General features: G+C 43.7%; 1 protein-coding gene across 1 annotated transcript in view; it reads right to left on the bottom strand.

The window, feature by feature from the left end:
• Window positions 1–679: 679 nt before the first annotated feature.
• The window catches only part of LOC124709015, a 151,728-nt gene continuing 127,037 nt past the window's right edge, over window positions 680–25,370 (bottom strand). Inside the window, exons 5-6 of the mRNA XM_047240663.1 lie at window positions 18,530–18,666; window positions 680–1,506 (exon numbers count right to left, since the gene is read on the bottom strand). Coding sequence (XP_047096619.1) covers window positions 1,385–1,506; window positions 18,530–18,666 — 259 coding nt within the window. The 3' untranslated portion in view covers window positions 680–1,384. The remainder of the gene's footprint in view (window positions 1,507–18,529; window positions 18,667–25,370) is intronic.

The following is a 25,370-nucleotide window of genomic DNA, read 5'->3' on the forward strand; positions in this document are numbered from 1 at the left end:
GTGTTCCAATCTACTTGTACTTCTGATAATAACATTATATGCCTCTTACCCTGTGTTTTACACCAACATAGCATTCACTTGCTTCATCCGCATCCCCAACATATGCTTTAATGTTTTCTCAACATTTTTCTGTTATGGGTAGGTACTTTGTGCAGTTGTGAGAAATCCTTCGGCGTGTAAATGTTTGCAACCACTGTCTGTGAGCATGTATAATACTTTCCAGATTATAGCGTCGCTACTTTATAACCACCAAGAACTAAGCACTTTCAGAACGTTTTCTTGACAAATTTAATATAGTTTCCTCCAAATCCTGATAAAGAGAAAAAGTTAATTTAATCTTATTATTATCACCCTAGACAAAGTTCACGCAGTGATTTCTTTTCGTTGCCGTATCGTAAGTAGGAGAAAAACTACAATTTTATTCAGGATGGCAGTGCTTATGAATATGTTGCATACATACCTTGCATGTAAATGCTTGTAGCTTATGTATGAGAGAAAGGAATACAGGAAAGTCATGTTAACATATCAGTAACACACATTGTATTTTTTACTCTGTGCGCATTAAACAATTGAATTGGCCCTCTTCTTATCAAAAAATTCACCAAGAAATCAATTCATACAAACAGTTGTTCATATCCTCAATGATACGATATTTTCAAATATGTTGCACCGACAGTAGTAATACATGGAATGAAATTAGAATATCGAGAACTTGGTCTTGTGTAAAAACCTGTAGACCTTTAAAACGCTGTATATATATATATATTTCGTTTTTTATCCATTATTAGACAGTATATTTCTTCTCTAGAAAGCTCACCAGAAAAAAATATTCTGGATTAAAATTTTTATATCTCCAAGACAACCACAATAAATCAATCTCGAATCATCAACACGGGAAATAAAGTTTTAGTCCGAACTGAAAACACATTCTCGTACGAACAACGATAGTTTTTAGAATTCAGTGTCCTTTACCAATCTCTGGGCGTTAGAAAACGGGTCTGAACGCCTGGACGAACACATTTACACTTCTAGAAGTACGCGATTCTCTTAAAATATAATAAATAAATTCTGTCATTGATAGGAAGTCACAAACTGAACACTTTCGTTTGGTGTCTTTCGCAGCATTGCTTCCAGAAAGGAAGTCAAATGGGACTCTGTTTCGAGAGTAGCACCAGATTCCAAGCGGAGTGTACAGCCGGCTGGAGGTACAGTACATGTCGCCCGCTGGACCCCTGGCGAGGTCGCGCACCACTGCATGCACAGCGTTCTCCGTGGTCAGCTACTCTCGTGGGGTCCGACGCAGACGTCGTCGGTGGCCGCAGAGCTGCTGGCGACTGAGGCACTCGGGTGATATGTGTCCGCAACAAGACCAGCAGTTGTGGCCTCACCTGGCGGCGCGCAGGGCTGCCAACAGCGTGGCCAGAACTACCACCAGCAGCAGCGGGGCGGAGGTGGCGGGCGGTGTCGGCACACAGTGGCTCAGGTGCAGCTCTGCTAGGCTTTCTCCTGGAACATAGGGGACTCCCCTCAAAGGTGGCCTGACATTCGGCTGAGCTACTGGCATATGACTAAATCTCTGTAGCAGCTTTGTACACCGGCCACAAACTGCACAAACTGGTCTTTAAAGTGTTGCATCTGAGCTGTTCGACACCATGGATCGACTCAATAGCACCTCTGAGATTATGCAGCCAGATATCATCGCAGCACTATCTCTACATATGCGGTACCACTTCCCTCCACAGGACTACAATGTTTACGGATTCAACAGGGAGGAGGAAAACAATTGAATAATCAGGTCTGAGTAGGGAAGGGAACAATGAATCGAGCAAATTTTTTCAGATAACCATTACTCGCAAAATTACTGCTGTGGGTGATATGTGCTTTCCGTGTTTGGCAAAAGATTTTGCTCCGTGTCACTATACGCCTGTCATCGGGCTCTTTGGTTTGGCTGGTCTTAAGAGGGTGCTATGATTTAGTTTGCAGGGGAGTCTGGAGAGGTAGCTGTAAGTAGTCACGATGTGTTCGGAGGCAGTTCACGGACGGCAGACCTGGCTGCTCAAGGAACGGCCGTGTTTGTGGTGCAGGCAGCATTCTGGTGGGCAAGCTGTGAGCCTGGCCTGTAGTGATCACTTAGATCAGTCTGTTGCTGTCAGAGCTCAGTGCAGAAGAAGTTTGGCGTATGGAGGAATAGAGTTTCATCATGGTGATGTGGGGTGTACTTCAAGGAACTGCCTTCGGTGTTGAGTCCGTGTGAGCTGCCGCGCTCTCCTATTGAGACCTTCGTGGCGCCTCTCCGCCTTCATTAGGCTTTGTTGACCAACCTGCTGGCTGCTGCCATTTACTGGTGAGCTGCGTTGTTGAATCCTTTGTAGTTCGGAAGATTGTCCTCCAGTTCCGACCATTAGTGGGGACAGGTAAAGCCCCCTACCTGCAGTTTGTCGCACGAGGTAGCCGCGTGGTCTACGGCGCCTTGTCACGGTCCGCGCGGCTCACCCCGTCGGAGGATCGAATCCTCCCTCGGGCATGGGTGTGTGTGATGTCCTTAGCGTAAGTAACTTTAACTTAGATTAAGTGGTGTATAAGCTTAGGGACCGATGACCTAGCAGTTTGGTCCCATAACATCTTACCACAGATTTCTTTTCCTTTAGCGCAGCACAACACACTTCAATGTTGATCGCTGCACGATGAGGGAGGACATCAGGCAGAATAACCCCTTCAGATTTTGATGAGTGGCTAAGGATGCGTCTTTGCACTTTTTCTTCAGAGGAGAGGTGCGGCTCCCTATTGTGGATTGCCGTTTTGTTTGTGGTTATATGGACAAACCCATGTTTCATTGCCTGTGACGATGTTCAACAAAAACTGACACGATCAGTCTCCTAACGCGCAAGAAACTCCGCACAGATGATCCTTCGTGGGTCTTTATGGTATTTTGTTAGCCGGTGAGGAATCCAGAGTATGCACATCTTTGAGTATCCCAACTGGTGGACGAGTGTGTCGGTACTACCAACAAAGACGTCCCGTTGTGGTGTTGTGGTCACCTCGAAAGAGAGTGTACATACCTTCCAACATTTGAGGGATCTCAATTGTGGGCTGCCAGTGGTCACGCGGGAAACAGAACAGGTTTGCCCAACCTAGTTGTGATGGGGAGAGACGCCTCTCCCTACGACTCGCCATGCTTTTGTTTACTTTCATGTTTTCTCAGACATTCTGCAAGTGCCTATGAATATATGGATGGCTCGGGTTTTCCGCCAAAGGGCACTCAGTGGCTGTTCTCTGGTTGTAAGGCAACTCCGTTACAAACGACGCTTCGAACACCACATATAGCGCCGCCATGTATCATAAGTCCACGAAACTCTAAGGGGTGAAGCGGAAATATTCCACCACATACCACAGAAAAGCCGCATTTTTCAACCGAAAGTTGCCGAGAAAGAAAATGTGTAGATTCATTTATTGAGCACTCCTCGTAATTACGAACGTCGCCACAGTTTCTTATCGAACGAGATGGTGCAGTGGTTAGCACACTGGACTCGCATTAGGGAGGACGATTGTTCAAACCCGCATCCCTCCATCGAGGTTTAGGTTTTCCGTGATTTCCCTGAATTGCCCCAAGCAAATGCCGGGACGGTTCCTTGGGAAGCACACGGCCGATTTCCTTCCCTATGCTCTTAACTTTCGGAGCTGGTGGTCCATCTCTAATGACATCGATGTCGATGGTATGTTAAACCCTATAGGCCTTTCATAGTTTCGTGCGTTGAGCTCTTGAGTTCATTGTTGAAACTGAGCAGGGTGAAGCAGCAGTAAGATATGGCCTTTCTAATACCCAGTTTCATATCCCTAAACTGCTTAATCCAAATTCCAAATGGCTTTGAAAAGGACGTTGTCAATATGCTTCCCTATCCAGTCCAATAAGTTTTCGTTATATGTCTATACTCATCGGGGGCGTGGCGTTAAACCCTTATATACGTATTTTCTTCTTTCTACTTCCAGAAACCCGAGTTAAAAGTAAAACCGCTAAATGCATGCAAACTATAATCACATGCATGGAAATGTAGATGGGAAAGTGGATACTGACAAAAAAGGAAAAATGTGTGTTCCCATGATACAAGTAGCTTCTGATTACCATTTCCTCTGTATTCTGGATAACTCAGTAACGTCTCCGGATTGTGATTTCTCAAGATTTGCTTATGACTGCAGAGTGAATAAATTTGAACATTCTACACAAAATATTGCGAAATGTTAAAAACCCGGGTTTCTGAGTGAAACTGGTGAATCAGAAGACAGAAAAGTGCCGTCTGAAGTTTGATTTCACACATATTATTGAAGTATCGTTTAATTTTCTGTTTCTTACAAGGTGCTATACTGAACATCTGGTTAGTAATGTCGGGTTATGTGCACTTTTCCCTGTCTATATTATTATTATCTATGACTACAGCAATGAGTAGCACTGTAAAAACGCCTGCTAATTATGCCGTTCATGTTCTTTAGTATCGCAGAGGATAACTAAAATAGTTTGTAATATACAGCTGCTCTTTCTCACACGCCACTGCGGATTCAGTTTTATGATAAGCTTAATGTCCCACTAACAATAAGGTTAAATTCTCTGAGCGTAAGGAAACGATTGACATCTATTCTAAAAAAGTCTTCGTTTTACGACATGCCTTCCATACTGGTTGGTTGATTTGTGGGAGGGGACCAAACAGCGAGGTCATCCGTCCCATCGGATGAGGGAAAGATGGGGAAGAAATTCAGCCGTGCCCTATTAAAGGAAGCATCCCGGCACTTGCTTGAAATCACAAAAATCACAGAAAACCTAAATCAGGATGGCCGAACGTGGGTTTGAAACGTCGTCCTTCCGAGTGCGAGTCCAGTGTGTTACCCACTGCACCACTTCGCTTTGTTAAGGACATTTGTCTTAGTCTGTCAAGTCAAACCAATTTTTTATGGCGTTGAGGAAATTCTGTACCTTACAGATAGATTTACAAATAAGATATGAGTTTGTTCTCCACAGGATCGGAGATAGGAAAGAGTGGATAACAATGAGAAGAAGAAAGAATAGAGTGTTAGGACATTCGTTAAGATATTAGGGAACAACCTCCACGGTACTAGGTGGACTTCTATGTTTCCCTAAGATGAAGAGATTAGCACAAGAGAGGAATTCGTTGCAAGCAACCAGAAATCAGTCAAAAGGCTCGAATAAAACTGATACAGCTTCAACTATGAAATTTTGTTTAAGATCTGCTGTCTAGGAGATACACATTGAGCTTCAATAGAGTGTCAAACACTATCACAAGTATCGATCAACGGAAATAAATTTTCTAAACAACTTACTCAAAAAAGATGATTATGTTCGACACTGTTAGAAACAATGTGTTTAAGAAATTGCTTACTGTTGTTGTTCATCCATTCACTTCATCATTTATCCGAACTACAATACCAGTTCATAAGCGCAAGTCGCTCTTCAGGAAATTATTATACCAAGTCGCTCTTCAGGAAATTATTATACTTCAAAAAGTTACAACAACGTCTATCGTGTTTATTTCTACAACAGCTATATGTTACAAATTTCATAAGCGTCATCATCATTACTCATTTCTGAACTGTCCGGTCTAAGCTGATTCTTCGCTGATTCACATGGAGGTATAATTTTATAATCAGCTCTTTCCTGTTGTAGGTGAATATTCACCAGCGTTTTCTATCCTAATCTTCCATGTTCTTAAATTTGAATCCAATAGCTTCTATGGCTGATGGATTTTTGATTGTTATTCTGTCTTCCAGGTTCAGATACTTAATTGACCTCCGCTTTAACTTCCGCCGTTCCTCTCAGACTCATTAATTCTAATAGGGAATCCCCTCTTAACGATTTAAAACTTTTTCTTCATTAACTCTTCGATGTCCTCTTGGTAATTCACGGATGGCGCAATATAGTCCCTTCACCTCTTTCACATTTTCATTTCAACAGTTGCAACCCTGCGGTAGAAATGTTTTTCGAGGTACTTTTATCACCTGTGCTCCTATTCTGATTGGTATTACTATGTACCAAAGCAGCTCCATTAATACGTTTTACAATCATAATAATTATTACTATTTATCTCGGATGACGACACTGCTTTTGATTTCTTATTTTTAGTAATTTTATGTTATGTTCCTCTCTAGTTCTAAGACGCTGTTTGATAACAATTTGGTAATCAGCTTACATGCACACTATAAAATGAAGTTCCAGAAAAATACGTGTGACAGTGACATTTCGATTCGAAACGTTTTATGTTCATATCAGAAATCATTTTACACAACTTTCCATCATACGTCAAATTTGAGAAATAGAATCAGAACGTACCAATACAATACAGTAAATGTTCAGTGCGTTCTTTCAGCATGTGTTGTGTTTCGTTGTGTTACCTGCCTTCATTGCCTTGAGTGTTGCGAATGAGTTGTAGCATTACCCAATAAGGTCATAAAGTTCACATCTTGCACAGGACATCGATAAGTTGAATGGATCGGAAAGCTGCGGCACCACACGATGAATTGCTGCTTTGTTTACGATTTAAAGTGATTATCCTCTGTTTCGATATGCGACAAAAGCTGTCACGTTCAGCATCGTAACGGGCTAGCAGTTCCGCACAGATGGTCCTTCGCTGATCTTTATGGTTTTTCGATCGGCAGCGAGCAAACCAACCACACAGTCTTGCGTTCCCAAAACCGGTAGAAAAGTATATCAGTCCTATCAACAGAGACTCCCAGTGGAGCAGCGACGTGTTTGATTGTGATCTGTAGATCATTTCGAATGAGAGTGTCCGCACGTTCCAACATTACAGAAGTCACAGTTGTGTGCAGCTGGCAGGCACGCGGCGTATCAGAATAGGTTGCGCGACCTTGTTGCGATGTTTACAGATGCCTCGTTCAATGACTCGCCGTGCTTTTGTTCACTAGAAGGTCTCTGGAGACATTCTGCAAGTGTCTATGAACACTTGCGATGCTCTGGTTTTCTGTAAACGTGAAACTATTAGGGGTTGTTGTTGTTGTGGTCTTCAGTCCTGAGACTGGTTTGATGCAGCTCTCCATGCTACTCTATCCTGTGCAAGCTTTTTCATCTCCCAGTACCTACTGCAACCTACATCCTTCTGAATCTGCTTAGTGTATTCATCTCTTGGTCTCCCCCTACGATTTTTACCCTCCACGCTGCCCTCCAATACTAAATTGGTGATCCCTTGATGCCTCAGAACATATCCTACCAACCGATCCCTTCTTCTGGTCAAGTTGTGCCACAAACTTCTCTTCTCCCCAATCCTATTCAATACTTCCTCATTAGTTATGTGATCTACCCATCTAATCTTCAGCATTCTTCTGTAGCACCACATTTCGAAAGCTTCTATTCTCTTCTTGTCCAAACTATTTATCGTCCATGTTTCACTTCCATACATGGCTACACTCCATACGAATACTTTCAGAAATGACTTCCTGACACTTAAATCAATACTGGATGTTAACAAATTTCTCTTCTTCAGAAACGCTTTCCTTGCCATTGCCAGCCTACATTTTATATCCTCTCTACTTCGACCATCATCAGTTATTTTGCTCCCCAAATAGCAAAACTCCTTTACTACTTTAAGTGCCTCATTTCCTAATCTAATTCCCTCAGCGTCACCCGACTTAATTAGACTACATTCCATTATCCATGTTTTGCTTTTGTTGATGTTCATCTTATATCCTCCTTTCAAGACACTGTGCATTCAATTCAACTGCTCTTCCAAGTCCTTTGCTGTCTCTGACAGAATTACAATGTCATCGGCGAACCTCAAAGTTTTTATTTCTTCTCCATGAATTTTAATACCTACTCCGAATTTTTCTTTTGTTTCCTTTACTGCTTGCTCAATATACAGATTGAACAACATCGGGGACAGGCTACAACCCTGTCTTACTCCCTTCCCAACCACTGCTTCCCTTTCATGTCCCTCGACTCTTATAACTGCCATCTGGTTTCTGTACAAATTGTAAATAGCCTTTCGCTCCCTGTATTTTACCCCTGCCATCTTTAGAATTTGAAAGAGAGTATTCCAGTCAACATTGTCAAAAGCTATTAGGGGTGTCGGGAGGATATTCCATGATGACCCACAAGAGATTTCACATTCATTCAATCGAAATTGGCAGAAAAAAATGTTTCATTGCTTATTGAACGTCCCTCGTATCTATCTGCCAGCAGTTGTGTATACCTCCATTGCATTGAACCGGAAACAAAGTCTCTTATAATTGCAGTGGCTCAGTGGCAAGGTGCAAGTTTTTCAATTTGACACAATTAGGGCGATTTGAGTGCCGCTAATCTACTTAAGTTAAGAACACTAGTAAACAAGTAGGTACTCACCAAATCACTCACTGCCGCAAGTCAACACAAAAAAAGACGTTAGCCGCATGTGAACATTGCTTCCGGTAAAACAGAACACTAAACACGGGCACTGAACCTAAAATTACTAAATTAATCTAGACACAATCAAACGGGTAGGTTTAACGTTTCATTTGAAAAATGTTTAATGTGGTCTACTGGTAAGCTCTATTACTTTTGATAGTCGTGATTTATCTACTCTGAATAACTGCTAAAAACGAGTTGTTGTGGTGAAGAAAGTCATACGGTATTGATGTCTGGGGGCAGCGGGAAATTACTCAGACGTCTAATTAAAAGTGTTTCACTTCCTTCACACATCCTAGCCTTCGTAACAGTTACGTCGCAAGTGTCTGAATGTAGATTTCTGTAAGAGGTATATGTACACTGCGGAGTCATGTTTGAGTGATATGATGCTAAGACAAGTGAGCTGATTAAACTCGGTGCCAGCACATAACCAATCCCTCTTGTACAGCACGTAGGGGAGCTCCATGCCTAACATTCGACGGACAAAACACTAGCAACAATGTTGACTGTATGACATCTTTTCCTCTCCTGTGTGAGAAGAATATGTCCTGAAAATATGACCGTACCTTTTAGTTACATCATGTATATTACTAACACAGTTGACATTGTTGCGCAGCGTAAGGTCTTTAATTTTACAAATTTCTCCTTTGATTAGGGTAAGGATAGTTGAATAGGGTGAGATGTCTAAATACAAGATATACACTACTGGCCATTAAAAATGCTACACCAAGAAGAAATGCAGATGATAAACGGGTATTCTTGGACAAATATATTATACTAGAACTGACATGTGATTACATTTTCACGCAATTTGGGTGCATAGGTCCTGAGAAATCAGTACCCAGAAAAACCACATCTGGCCATGCAGCTTCGACACGATACCACAGATCACCAAGAGTAGTGACTGTCGTATTGTGACGAGCCAGTTGCTCGGCCACCATTGACCAAACGTTTTCAGTTGGTGAGATGTCTGAAGACTGTGTTGGTCAGGGCAGCAGTCGAACATTTTCTGTATCCAGAAAGGCCCGAACAGGACCTGCAACATGCGATAGTGCAATATCCAGCTGAAATGTAGGGTTTCGCAGGGATCGAATGAGGGGTAGAGCCATGGGTCGTAACACATCTGAAATGTAACATCCATTGTTCAAAGTGCCGTCAATGCGAACAAGAGGTGATCGAGACGTGTAACAAATGGCACCCCATACCACCACTCCGGGTGATACGACAGTATGGCGATGACGAATACACGCTTCCAATGTGCGTTCACCACGATGTCACCAATCACGGATGTGAACATCATGATGCTTTAAACAGAACCTGGATTCATCCGAAAAATGACGTTTTCCCTTTCGTGCACCGAGGTTCGTTGAGTACACCATCGCAGGCGCTCCTGTCTGTGATGCAGCGTCGAGGGTAACCGCAGCCATGGTCTCCGAGCTGATAGTCCATGCTGCTGCAAACGTCGTCGAACTGTTCGTGCAGATGGTTATTGTCTTGCGAACGTCCCCATCTGTTAACTCAGGAATCGAGACGAGGCTGCACGATCCGTTGCAGCCATGCTCGACTGCTAGTGATACGATGTTGTTGGGATCCAGCACGGCGTTCCGTATTACCCTCCTGAACCCACCGATTCCATATTCTGCTAACAGTCATTGGTTCTCGACCAACGGGAGCAGCAATGTCGTGATACGATAAACCGCAATCGCGATATGCTGCAATCCGACCATTATGAAAGTCGGAAACGTGATGGTACGCATTTCTCCTCCTTACACGAGGCATGACAAAAATGTTTCACCAGGAAACGCTAGTCAACTGCTGTTTGTGTATGAGAAATCGGTTGGAAACTTTCCTCATGTCAGCACGTTGTAGGTGTCGCCAGCAGCGGCAACTTCGTGTGAATTTTCTGAAAAGCTAATCATTTGCATGTCGCAGCATCTTCTTTCTGTTGGTTAAATTTCGCGTCTGTAGCACGCCATCTTCGTGGTGTAGCAATTTTAATGGCCAGTAGTGTAAATGTCTCCTACTATGAATAAGGTTCCTATTTTTGTGAATTGCACCGAGTGATAATTAGTACTTTCTGTGCGTCGCAATGTAGACAAGAGTAAGCAAGACCAAACTGCATCCATAGCGAGCGCCTCTAATAGTGAAAGGCAGAACCCAGAAACTGGGAGTTGCTTGAAAGGACTAATATATAGATTGGAAGGGTGCAATCGAAGACAGCTCCCCAAATAAGGTTGAAGTATTGGGAAATAAACAGCTCTTAAACTGCCTCCTCCACTTTTTAGATCCTCATTCACTTACTGCAAAGCCAATAACTTCTCCTCTCCGCTCCAGAATCATCTGTGCTAATTATCCTAGGGGACCTTCTCTCTACATTAAAGGTAACTCAGTAGACCTCAACCCACTCTGTCGTCGTCGTCGTGATTCAGTCACGCAGGTCAAACCAGAGATTAGAAGTGGTTTACGTATACTCGCTTCAAACTCACCTGCGAGTCCAGTGACTTCATCTCCGAAGAGCTCGCCGTCCTATGTTCTCGTAGACTCGACTCGTGAGGCTTCGCCGCTGGCCAGTGGTCAACCGAATCAGTTGTTGGGCACAAGTGACTCGACTCGCTCTTAAAGTAGAGAGAGTATACGAGTTCACCCGTCTAACCGCGGGTTAGGGTATTCTCTTTACATACGAAAACGTTTTGTAAGAGATTTCAGCCACTACACTATAACTTATTATTCATTTACGTATTTCCCACAATCATGATTTCGGTTTTATTGCCATTGTCAAGTCCAAGCTGAAATGTAACAAAACGTCCGACATGTCCAAATGACAGAGGCAAACATTGGACATGATAATTATTACACTACTGGCCATTAAAATTGCTACACCAAGAAGAAATGCAGATGAGAAGCGGGTATTCATTGGACAAATATATTATACTAGAACTGACATGTGATTACATCTTCACGAAATTTGGGTGCATACATCCTGAGAAATCAGTACCCAGAACAACAACCTCTAGCCGTAATAACGGCCTTGATACGCCTGGGTATTCAGTCAGACAGAGCTTGGATGGCGTGTATAGGTACAGCTGCCCATGCAGCTTCAACACAATATCACAGTTCATCAAGAGTAGTGACTGGCGTGTTGTGACGAGCCAGTTGCTCGGCCAACATTGAGCAGACGTTTTCAGTTGGTGAGAGACTTGGAGAATGTGCTGGCCAAGGCAGCAGTTGAACATTTTCTGTATCCAAAAAGGCCTTTACAGGACCTGCAACATGCGATAGTGCAATATCCTGCTGAAATGTAGGGTTTCGCAGGGATCGAATGAGGGGTAGAGCCACGGGTCGTAACACATCTGAAATGTAACATCCACTGTTCAAAGTGCCGTCAATGCGAACAAGAGGTGATCGAGATGTGTAACCAATGGCACCCCATACCACCACGCCGGGTGATACGCCAGTATGGCGATGACGAATACACGCTTCCAATGTGCGTTCACCACGATGTCACCAAACACGGATGTGAACATCATGATGCTGTAAACAGAACTTGGGTTCATCCGAATAAATGACGTTTTGCCATTCGTGCACCCAGGTTCGTCGGTGAGTACACCATCGCAGGCGATCCTCTCTGTGATGCAGCGTCGAGGGTAACAGCAGCCATGGTCTCCGAGCTGATAGTCCACGCTGCTGCAAACGTGGGACGGCAGGAGTGGCCGAGCGGTGCTAGGCGCTACAGTCTGGAACCGCGCGACCGCTACGGTCGCAGGTTCGAATCCTGCCTCGGGCACGGATGTATGTGATATCCTTAGATTAGTTGGTTTTAAGTAGTTCAAAGTTCTACGGGACTGATGACCTTAGCAGTTAAGTCACATAGTGCTCAGTGGCATTTGAACCATTTTTGCAAGCGTCGTTGAACTGTTCGTGCAGATGGTTGTTGTCTTGCAAACGTCCCCATCTGTTGACTCAGGGATCGAGACGTGGCTGCACGATCCACTACAGCCATGGGGATAAGATGCCTGTCATCTCGACTGCTAGTGATACGAGGCAGTTGGGATCCAGCACGGCGTTCCGTATTACCCTCCTGAACCCAACAATTCCATATTCTGCGAACAATCATTGGATCTTGACCAACGTGAGCAGCAATGTCGCGATACGATGAACTGCAATCGTGATAGGCTACATCCGACCTTTATCAAAGTCGGAAACGTAATGGTACGCATTTCTCCCCCTTACATGAGGCATCACAACATCGTTTCACCAGGAAACGCCGGTCAATTGCTGTTTGTGTTAGAGAAATCGGTTGGAAACTTTCCTCATGTCAGCACGTTGTAGGTGTTGCCACCGGCGCCAACCTTGTGTGAATGCTCTGAAACGCTAATCATTTGCATGTCACAGCATCTTATTACTGTCGGTTAAATTTCGCGTTTGTAGCACGTCATCTTTGTGGTGTAGCAATTTTAATTGGGAGTAGTGTATATACCACTGTAATGACTCATCGGTTAGCAGCGAGTATTGTTCGCTTTCTTTATACATTTATATAGGCCAAACGTCCTTCCCCTTAGCTGAGAGGCCAGGGCGTCTGACTGCCATGCAGTGGACCTGGTTCTGTTCGCGCATCGGTTAGAGATTTCTTCCCTTGTGGGCTGGGTGTTGTGTTCTCCTCATCATCAGTTTATGATCATTGATACCCAAGACGTCCAGTGTGGCGTCAGCTGAAAAAACTTGATTCTCGGCTGTCGAGCTTTCCCATGTGTGGACTCTCAGATATCAGTGCCACTCGACCATTTTACGTCATACGCAAAATTTATCTGATGGCTGCAGTAAATTTACTTTTACTATTTTAATATCTACATTCACAAAATGCCTAACGATTATTTGACGTACAAAGACTCTCGAGGCGCTACCAAATGTCTAACGACAGTACCAAAAATCACATCATGAAGTGAAATCTGTAAATGATGAGTAATTAGTAAAATAAATTACAGTAATGAATGCCCATAAACGCAAGTTCCCATGACCAAATACACACAGAAATAGCGCACATTTTTCTCAGGAATATAACAGTGGCGTAGTGCTGTGCCCAGTTTTCGTTAGCGCAGTACGTACGTTTTCCCATGGTGGAGGTGGAATAAACCAGAACACAACCGTTTTGCTTGCATTGGACGAAATTCGTTTGTTTTTCGTCTGGACTACAGCATGAAACTCATTCCAGATATCACTCCTCCTCTAACGGAACATATTCGCAATTGTGTAGTCTGATCATACAATGAAGGCTTTCACGACCGGATGGTACTGTTGTTGATAATTCTTCCGGGTTATACGGCCGTGATCCGTGGAATTCTTCTATTCCTTTCGTCCAATACTACGTTGGACATCCTCAGAGGTATGACTGGTCCTGCTGAGTCGGCAGAACTCAGCAGGACCAGCCATACCTCTGAGGATGTCCAACGTAGTATTGGATGAAACGTTAGGAATAGAAGAATTTCATGGACCACGGCCATATAACCCAGAAAAATGTGCAGTTAGAAACATGTAATTGTCGTCGTAGATCCTCCAGTCTCACAAAATACAGGTTTGTTGAAGGCCATCTGATACCGACAAGTGCTCATTTCACCTTGTCGGTGCTACTTCACAGCAACAAGATCGTATAGTCATCCTCCGTGCTAACTGTAAGTCACGACTAGCCTTAAACTGTTGCACACTTCCGTAAGAGAGAACGAGTCGACTAGTATGAAGCGACCGCAGCGCCACGGTTCTCATGCTTGTCATACTCACGGACCTACAGGGAACAAAGGAAGCTCGTTGGTGCTGACGTAACAGCGGCGCCTTGACATGTGAAGTATGCAACACGCACATTAAATTCGTTCTCGCTCCGTTTCGGTTCACTAGGCCACACCGTTACCCAAGGCTGGTGATAGGACCTACAAATTTCCAGACGATTTGCCTGCTCGCAGAATAAGCCCTTCCCCCTTTCCCTTCGTTCTCACCACGTTTATCTGTCCAGCCTGTCCCATTCTCCTCGTCTCTTCTTCACACATTCCTTCACTTAAATGATCCGTCTTTCTCTTGGGCTTCCTCCAGGTCTTGCCTCGTATCGTCAGTTTATGCTGTGAATTAGCAAATCGTGACACAAATTTCCTGCAGTGCCTTGCTCTTCGACCAGTGCACATGTGATTCGGTCGCGCCAGAGCTTGCTCGTTTTTCTGACTTAGGCAATCCCAGTGCCATGGCGCGGCGAAAAGCCGCATTGGAATCAGAGTGGTCGGCAATCAGACGGCTAGAAAGGAAATAGGGGACACCAACTTGGAGATGGTGTAAGACACCTTGAGCAGTGGTGGGCAACACTTCTGGATCGGCGTCGGTCTTGGCATGATGGACCGACAGAGCTTTTTGATGTTTCCGATATGGTTGACCCAGGGGTTGGCCAGTGAAGATGGAAGACGCAGTAGCCGCGTTCGTCTTTGAAACTAGGAGGAGTTGGAATCAGCCAATAAAAATGATTTCTTCTAGCGAACTGGAGCTCTGTATAACTGCCTGGAGATGAAGCAAGAAGTGCAGGGGAACAGCAGGGCATACTGATGGATTAACAGCAGAGGCTGATTATGGGTTGCTATCAACAATGGACTCCACTCCGGCTGGACCGAGCGAGGTGGCGCAGTGGTTAGACACTGGACTCGCATTCGGGAGGACGACGGTTCAATCCCGCGTCCGGCCATCGTGATTTAGGTTTTCTGTGATGTCCCTAAATCGCTCCAGGCAAATGCCGGGATGGTTCCTTTCAAAGGGCACGGCCGACTTCCTTCCCCGTCCTTCCCTAATCCGATGAGACCGATGACCTCGCTGTCTGATCTCCTTCCCCCAAAACAACCAACCAACCAACTCCGCCTGGAGCAGCGGTCAGTGTTTAGCTTTACGCGTCCGAGGGTCATGGCGCTGCTGGGATCTAGGAAGTGCATGCTGTAGCGAGTTTTCTGCCATAACAGGTATAGCAGAGTGTGTTTGTGACTAGTGCTGTATTTATAACTGCGTAGAATTTCGCTGCCAGTCAGTTGACATAAAAGTTTTCTGAGCATCGTACCGTGTCATAATATAAAAAACTATAGTGGAGGAATCAGCTGTTCGGCCACGATTACAGTGGCATTATTCAGGGTCTATAGCTTTGGTTTTCAATAATGGTACGGTGCGATACCTAGAAATCTTCTAGGTCTGATGCTATATTGCCTTTCAAAAGGTTGAGTCAAAGATGGCCTAAAGCCACCAAGAGATTGCATTTGTGACGCACAGCTAGAGCTAGGCCGTTGTTGGACCTGGAATTTGTATGGCAGAACTCCATTTGATTGAATTTTTTCTGTTTTTGCTGTTGCTTTTCTTTATCTTGCTTGTTACCGTGTGCATCTAACTGATGTCGTACTGTTGACTGGGGCTCTGTTTGTATTCACTGTCTAGTGTTCACTTAGGGTGTAGGCCTTTTTTGGCAGCTTTGTATGATTAGTTACTATACTATGATCTTTTGTTTCTTATTCTTGCGTCGCCTGTTGCTGAGAATATTGTTATTTCCACTTTATTGTAATGTACTTGGTCACAGACGCTACGTTATTGATACCTTGTGCTGTTGTCGTAGGTTAGTGATTTAATAGTTCGGTATATTTATCCGTATACCCTTTCGCAAAGCTGCTTAATGCCAATTGAGTTAGTATTTGATGATGTATTACCATTCAGACGTCTAGTGCCATTTGATAAACTTAGTGGTGATTCTTTCTTTGTTCCTTCTCCTTTACGCGCTCCGAGTTATTATACGGTTTAAAAAAAAATTATTTACACGTGGTCAGTGGTTTATGCCTACACAACCCACAGCGACATTCAACTCCCAACGTCTCCTGAGTCACAGTTTCATGAGCCCCTCTTGATATCCTACCAAAATCCATTCTTTTAAAATGTCTTATTTCTTTTCTATAGTTCCTTGCATGAATTCTGTTTCTCTGTAGCTCTCACTGCTTCACTTGTTACTCTGTCTATTCCAGCTATTCCTATCTTGCTTATTTGACGTTTTACTTCGCAAATCTGCAGCCTACTCACCTTCATTTATTCAATAAGCAGTGTCCGATGCATACGTGATTACTGGAGCATAGTATGCACGGTATAACACTAGTTTGCTTTTTGCTACTACATCCGTCGTCCTGAATAAGCTTCTTAGCCTCTGCAAAATTTCGTTGTGCTTGCATTTTCCTTTCACTAATCTGCTTATCATTACTCGTACTGTTGAATCACGCTCGCCAGGGAATGGAAATTTTCCTCTTTCTTTAGTAATTGCTCGCTGATACTTAGAGCTATTGACATTATCTTACTCCTAGTGATCGGTACGGAGATTCTGACGTACTATTTGTCATATCAATTGATTTATTTAATTAAAAAAAACGTTTTACAGGAAGACATGGTTGTATTATCAGGTACTGCAGACAATGGAAACACAAGTCATTATTTCGCATCATTTGACATACTAATATACGTATCTGACTATATTGTCCACGTAGTATTATATACCTCAGAAGCATACACGAATAAAACGAGCGTTATCAAGTTTAAAACACTCTCCATTGTACAAGTCGTATTATGACATTCCTTAACACTCTCACAGAACTGGCGATAATCAAGTATCACTCACCTACCAAAGACTGTATTGTCTTGTTGTGTATTCATCCATGCCAACTAAACACAACTGTCAACACAAGCCTCTGAACGCATGTATTCCTTAAACATATGTTTGCATCTGTTGTGATTTGACACAATATAATGTTCACTGGTATATCATCCCACATACGCAGCCCTTTACAAACAGTCGAATCCTCGTGATTAATGCATGATTTACGTTCCAAAATGTGTTCACTACATAAATTATCAATAAAAAATTATAAACATAACGCACTTCAATACTGCTAAATACGTTAGACATTCTTTTCCCTAGCATATTGCTAAAGTGCGCCCAGAAATGACCATTGGGCAATTCTGTCTTTTTGTTTACACGTTGACTAGTCGTTCATCTGTGAAAGTGTTTATTATATTCCCTCTAAATTTGACAGAAAATTATCTCATTGTTTTAAATTCAATTTATTCGATCCAATGAATAGTGCTGCTGATTCCGAAGGAGCTTTGCTACCCAAGTGTTCTCTCTGTAATTATATTCGTTGATAACGATGAAGTCTTCTCGGACTCCCATCTAGATTACTGCGTTGACATTCTGCGACGTTCCGATGAGTGTTACATCATCTTCCCACAAAGTGTCGAGATTGCACTGGCGTCCCATACGTATACCTAATTTGTGGCCGTCTCTCTGCATTCCATCACACAGGCGTGGGATTTAAGGATCTGTGTTGGGGGCGAGGAACGCCGTTCGATTCTCGGTGCATTCAGGCCTAAATATGGAAATGAAATTTATTCAACATTTCACTACAAACATAGTTTTTATTTCTAACAAAAAGTTGGAAAAATGTGTACCCGGGCAATGCCGGGTTTTGGAACTGGTATATAAATGGGATTTCAGCGCAATCTTGACGCATAACCAGACGATAATGAGAGTAACACTCATCGAAACGTCGCGGATGGCAGCCCAAGAATATTTCATCAGCAGCATACGTCCGCTAAGCCTACGTTCCGTTCATTCGTCCATGTCTTAAATATTCTTACAGTCTGACAAAAGCACGATCCGTTTTTTAAGTTAAATAAATCCGAATTTTGATAACTGGAACGTCAGAATATCCGTACTGATGTTTATATACAGTGGAGTCACAACAGGTAACTGAACACTCGTTTTCATATTAACCTCACAGTTCTTTGGTTTACATTTCGGTAAACACTGTCTCACGACTCCCTCCCACACATTTATCCTTTCTTGGAGCTTTCCTTTCCCAGTTTTCTTGCCCCTTAAATCATCCATTCATTGTGTTTGACTAGTGAATAGACTTCATTATTTGAAACATTACTCGTTATCGTGTACCCGGAGGTTTGCTTATTCCGAGAAGATATAATCTCGAGTCAGCTTTTCAAAAGAAAAGTAGAGAAAATGCCACCTAAATCGGGATACGTGGGAACCATGATGCCTATCGTTCCACCACTCACTAACCCGAGGCGGGTACTCACCGTTGAGGATGTGCACCGCGACGGTAGCGAACTCGGTGGTGGAGATGGAGCAGGTGTAGTTGCCGCTGTCCGCCTTGTCGACGCGAGCCACAGACAGCGAGCTGTTGGCGCCTTCACTGGTCAGGTCCGTGCGCACGCTGTGACAGCACACAGCATACAGAGTGCATTATGGATGCAGTTACCTGCTGCTTTTTCTTAACTAAACACTTACAGTAGAAGGTCAGTGCTATTACTAATTGTCAGACATACATAATGCTTGTCACTTAAACGTGAGCTCAGTCTCAAGAGACTACATTATGGAGAGATGGAAAACACAGATGTAGGATTCCTTATGAATAGGAAGGTAGGGCAGAGGGTGTGTTACTGTGAACAGTTCAGTGACCGGGTTGTTCAGAATCGACAGCAGACCAACATCGACAACGATAGTTCAGGTATACATGCCGACGTCGCAAGCTGAAGATGAACAGATAGAGAAAGTGTATGGGGATATTGAAAGGGTAATGCAGTATGTAAAGGGGGACGAAAATATAATAGTCATGGGCGACTGGAATGCAGTTGTAGGGGAAGGAGTAGAAGAAAAGGTTACAGGAGAATATGGGCTTGGGACAAGGAATGAAAGAGGAGAAAGACTAATTGAGTTCTGTAACAAGTTTCAGCTAGTAATAGCAAACACCCTGTTCAAGAATCACAAGAGGAGGACGTATACTTGGAAAAGGCCGGGAGATACGGGAAGATTTCAATTAGATTACATCATGGTCAGACAGAGATTCCGAAATCAGATACTGGATTGTAAGGCGTACCCAGGAGCAGATATAGACTCAGATCACAATATAGTAGTGATGAAGAGTAGGCTGAAGTTCAAGACATTAGTCAGGAAGAATCAATACGCAAAGAAGTGGGATACGGAAGTACTAAGGAATGACGAGATACGTTTGAAGTTCTCTAACGCTATAGATACAGCCATAAGGAATAGCGCAGTAGGCAGTACAGTTGAAGAGGAATGGACATCCTTAAAAAGGGCCATCACACAAGATGGGTAGGAAAACATAGGTACAAAGAAGGTAGCTGCGAAGAAACCATGGGTAACGGAAGAAATACTTCAGTTGATTGATGAAAGGAGGAAGTACAATGTTCCGGGAAAATCAGGACTACAGAAATACAAGTCGCTGAGGAATGAAATAAATAGGAAGTGCAGGGAAGCTAAGACGAAATGGCTGCAGGAAAAATGTGAAGACATCGAAAAAGGTATGATTGTCGGAAGGACAGACTCAGCATACAGGAAAGTCAAAACAACCTTTGTTGACATTAAAAGCAACGGTGGTAACATTAAGAGTGAAACGGGAATTCCAGTATTAGAATCGGAATTTAAAAGAACTTTGGAGGACTTACGGTCAAATGAGGCAGAAGGGAAAGATTACATTCGATCAGAATTTCTAAAATCATTGGGGGAAGTGGCAACAAAACAACTATTCACGTTGGTGTGTAGAATATATGAGTCTGGTGACATACAGTCTGACTTTCGGAGAAGCATCATCCACACAATTCCGAAGACGGCAAGAGCTGACAAGTGGGAGAATTATCGCACAATCAGCTTAACAGCTCATGCATCGAAGCTGCTTACAAGAATAATATACAGAAGAATGGAAAAGAAAATTGAGAATGCGCTAGGTGACGATCAGTTTGGCTTTAGGAAAAGTAAAGGGACGAGAGAGGCGATTCTGACGTTACGGCTAATAATGGAAGCAAGGCTAAAGAAAAATCAGGACACTTTCATAGGATTTGTCGACCTGGAAAAAGCGTTCGACAATATAAAATGGTGCAAGCTGTTCGAGATTCTGAAAAAAGTGGGGGTAAGCTATAGGGAGAGACGGGTCATATACAATTTGTACAACAACCAAGAGGGAATAGTAAGAGTGGACGATCAAGAACGAAGTGCTCGTATTAAGAAGGGTGTAAGACAAGGCTGTAGCCTTCCGCCCCTACTCTTCAATCTGTACATCGAGGAAGCAATGATGGAAATAAAAGAAATGTTCAGGAGTGGAATTAAAATACAAGGTGAAAGGATATCAATGATACGATTCGCTGATGACATTGCTATCCTGAGTGAAAGTGAAGAAGAATTAAATGACCTGCTGAACGGAATAAACAGTCTAATGAGTACACAGTATGGTTTGAGAGTAAATCGGAGAAAGACGAAGGTAATGAGAAGTAGTAGAAATGAGAACAGCGAAAAACTTAACATCAGATTGATGGTCACGAAGTCAATGAAGTTAAGGAATTCTGCTACCTAGGCAGTAAAATAACCAATGACGGACGGAGCAAGGAGGACATCAAAAGCAGACTCGCTATGGCAAAAGAGGCATTTCTGGCCAAGAGAAGTCTACTAATATCAAATACCGGCCTTAATTTGAGGAAGAAATTTCTGAGGATGTACGTCTGGAGTACAGCATTGTATGGTAGTGAAACATGGACTGTGAGTAAACCGGAACAGAAGAGAATCGAAGCATTTGAGATGTGGTGCTATAGACGAATGTTGAAAATTGGGTGGACTGATAAGGTAAGGAAAGAGGAGGTTCTACGCAGAATCGGAGAGGAAAGGAATATGTGGAAAACACTGATAAGGAGAATGAACAGAATGATAGGACATCTGCTAAGACATGAGGGAATGACTTCTATGGCACTAGAGGGAGCTGTAGAAGGCAAAAACTGTAGAGGAAGACAGAGTTTGGAATATGTCAAGCAAATAATTGAGGACGTAGGTTGCAAGTGCTACTCTGAGATGAAGAGGTTAGCACAGGAAAGGAATTCGTGGCGGGCCGCATCAAACCAGTCAGTAGACTGATGAAAAAAAACAAACCATTATGACTACTGCGCACCGTAAGGCTGAATACCCGCTGATGGTGATGAGAGCACGAGACAAGGTAAAGAAAGAATGTAAGTGGGGCAGTGACGCGCAGGAAATCACGCTAGCGACGATACGGGCAGCAAACGACACACTCGACTGAAATAAGCGTCTTTGACAAAGGGATGATTGTTACGGCCTCCCGCCTCTGTACGGACATCTCGGTTCATGTGATAATACCGTGAACATCATTGGAAAAGACAGGGAAACCGCGAATAGGTGACAAGGTTTTGGGCGTCCGTGGCACGTCACAGCACAGCCTACCTGCTGTGTAAAGATCTGACGACTGAGAACAATTATTGTGCAACCACAACTATTGTTTCTGAAACTGTCGTTACGTAGTAGTAGACCCCTACGTGTTCCTGTCATCAATTAAGATTGCGGTGGGCACAGGAACACCGACAGTGTATTCTGTGGATCAATGTTACAAGTTACCTGATCGGATCACGTTCCTTGTTACACAAGACCGTCCACCATGTCTGGAATGCCGTAATCTTGGCGAATCACTGCACGTTACGTGCAGCGCACCACAGATCAAGGCCGGTGGTAGCTGACTTATCTTACAAAGGACATTAGTCTGAGCTGGAAATTTTAAGGCACGATGATAACATTATTGCCAACCTCTTGCATCCCTTCATACTTCACGTCTTCGAAGCGGCGATGACATTTTTCACCAGGATAACTGTATCTCAAGGCCAAAGTCATGTTACGAGGTGCATTCAAGTTCTAAGGTCTCCGATTTTTTTTTCTAATTAACTACTCACACGAAATCGATGAAACTGGCGTTACTTCTCGACGTAATCGCCCTGCAGACGTACACATTTTTCACAACGCTGACGCCATGATTCCATGGCAGCGGCGAAGGCTTCTTTAGGAGTCTGTTTTGACCACTGGAAAATCGCTGAGGCAATAGCAGCACGGCTGGTGAATGTGCAGCCACGGAGAGTTTCTTTCATTGTTGGAAAAAGCCAAAAGTCACTAGGAGCAATGTCAGGTGAGTAGGGAGCGTGAGGAATCACTTCAATGTTGTTATCACGAAGAAACTGTTACGTAACGTTAGCTCGATGTGCGGGTGCATTGTCTTGTTGAAACATCACACACGCTGCCCATCCCGGACGTTTTTGTTGCAGTGCAGGAAGGAATTTGTTCTTCAAAACATTTTCGTAGGATGCACCTGTTACCGTAGTGCTCTTTGGAACGCAATGGGTAAGGATTACGCCCTCGCTGTCCCAGAACATGGACACCATCATTTTTTCAGCACTGGCGGTTACCCGAAATTGTTTTGGTGGCGGTGAATCTGTGTGCTCCCATTGAGCTGACTGGCGCTTTGTTTCTGGATTGAAAAATGGCACCCACGTCTCATCCATTGTCACAACTGACGAAAAGAAAGTCTCATTCATGCTGTCGTTGCGCGTCAACATTGCTTGGCAACATGCCACACGGGCAGCCATGTGGTCGTCCGTCAGTATTCGTGGCAACCACCTGGACGACACTTTTCGCATTTTCAGGTCGTCATGCAGGATTGTGGGCACAGAACCCACAGAAAAGCCAACTCTGGAGGCGATCTGTTCAACAGTCATTCGGCGATCCCCCAAAACAATTCTCTCCAGTTTCGCGATCGGCTTGTGCGAGCCCAAGGTTGTTTCGGTTTGTTGTCACATGATGTTCTGCCTTCATTAAACTGTCGCACCCACGAACGCACTTTCACACATCCATAACTCCATCACCACATGTCTCCTTCAACTGTCGATGAATTTCAATTGGTTTCACACCATGCAAATTCAGAAAACGAATGATTGCACGCTGTTCAAGTAAGGAAAACGTCGCCATTTTAAGTATTTAAAACAGTCCTCATTCTCGCCGCTGGAGGTAAAATGCCATGTGCCGTACGGTGCTGCCATCTCTGAGACGTATTGACAATGAACGCGGCCTCATTTTAAAACAATGCGCATGTTTCTATCTCTTTCCAGTGCGGAGAAAAAAAATCGAAGGCATTAGAACTTGAATGCACCTCGTACATGTTAGTGAACACCCGTTGATCTTTTGAGATCTGATGTCATAAACTTCCAGAACCAGAGCAAGGTTTTGTCGAACCCAATCCTAGCTGAATCGCTGCTGTACTGAGTTGGAAAAGAGGACCAGCACACTTTTAAGCACATGATTTTCTTGAGTCCGTAACATCAATGCGCAAAGCATAGAACAATTTGCTCCGTCACACCTTTGCAAATAGTCTTGCCGAGAAGCCGAGAAAATTCTGCTCATACGCGAAATCACAAAATGAGTCGAAGGCTTCCATCCAGTCATTCGTCGACCAGTCACGGGTGGCAATGGAAGACAGCAAAAGGAAAGATAAAGTTTTAATTTCACGTTTAGAAAATCATTCATGCAGGAGATTCGTACAAGCATATCATCATTTGACTGTTGTACAGACTCCATCGTGCAGGCCATAGAAATCGGCATGCACAGCATAGGGAAGCAATTGGAAGAGCTGAAAACAAGTAAGTCGACAGGCCCGGATGGAATCTCAGTTTGATTTTACAGAGAGTACTGGGGGTGGTGGCATTAGCCTCTTGCTTTGCTTGAATTTATCGTGAATCTCTCTGTCAGTCCAAAGCGACTGGAAGGAAACGCAAGTGACTCCCGTATATAAGAAAGATAAAGGAACTGACCCGTATAATTACAGAGTAATATCCGAAACATCTGTTTGCTACAGAATTCTTGAACACACTCTGAGTTAAAAAATTATAAATGTTCTTGAGGCATTAAAGCATCTGTCCACAATCAAGCAGCTGGCCGATGTGGCCGAGCGGTTTCTAGGCGATTCAGTCTGGAACCGCGTGACCGCTACGGTCTCAGGTTCGAATCCTGCCTCGGGCATGGATGTGTGTGAAGTCCTTAGGTTACTTACGTTTAAGTAGTTCTAAGTTGCAGAAGACTGATGGCCGCAGATGTTAAGTCCCATAGTTCTCAGAACCATTTGAACCATTTGAACCATCTGAACCACGATCAAGCAGGGATTTAGTAAGAATCGCTCTTGCGAGACTCAGCTTGCCCTTTTCTCACGCGTCATTCTGTAAACCATGGCTGAAGGGCAGCATGCAGATACCATACTCCTATATTTCCGGAAAGCGCTTGAAATGGTGCCCACTGCAGAATGTTGACAAAGGTCCGAGCTTACGGGTCAGGTTCCATGATATATGATAGGCTCGAAGTATAGAAACCAGTACCTTGTCCTCGGCGGCGAGAGTTCATCAGAGACAACCGTATCGTCAGGAGTTCCCAAGGGAAACGTGATAGGACCGCTTTTATTCTCTGTATAAAAAAATGACTTCACTGCCAGGGTGTTTGCTGATGATACGGTGATGTACGGCAAACTGTCGCAGTTCAGATGTGGCGTGATCAATGGCAGCTTGCACTAAATGTAAATAAATGAAAGTTAATACGGAGAAGTATGGAAAAAAATCCTGTAATATTCGAATACGACATTAGTAGGGTACAGCTTGACACAGTCACATCAATAACTAGGCATCAACATGCACAGCGATATGAAATTGAATGAAAATCTGGCTGATAGTACGGAGGGCGAATTCTCGGTTTAGTTTTATTGGGGAAATTTTGGGAAAATGTAGCTCACTAAATAAAGGAGACAGTAGATGGAACGCTAATGCAACTCTTTTTGAGTTCCGTTCGAGTGTTGGAATCCCAGCTGGGGCAGATTAAACGAAAACGTCGAGGCAGTTCAGAGGGGTGTTGCTAGGTATTTTACCGCTGGGTTCGACTAGGGCGCAGGTAACCGAAGATGCTTCCAGGACTCTAATGAGAATTTCCGGCGCGAAAGCGACATTATTTTCGCAACGCACAGTTCCAAAAATATGGAGAATCGGCATTAGAGGCGACTGCAGAACGATTCTATGGCCGACAAAGTTCATTTCGCAGGAC

Source organism: Schistocerca piceifrons, chromosome 7, assembly GCF_021461385.2.
Source record: "Schistocerca piceifrons isolate TAMUIC-IGC-003096 chromosome 7, iqSchPice1.1, whole genome shotgun sequence".
Classification (NCBI taxonomy): Eukaryota; Metazoa; Arthropoda; class Insecta; order Orthoptera; family Acrididae; genus Schistocerca; species Schistocerca piceifrons.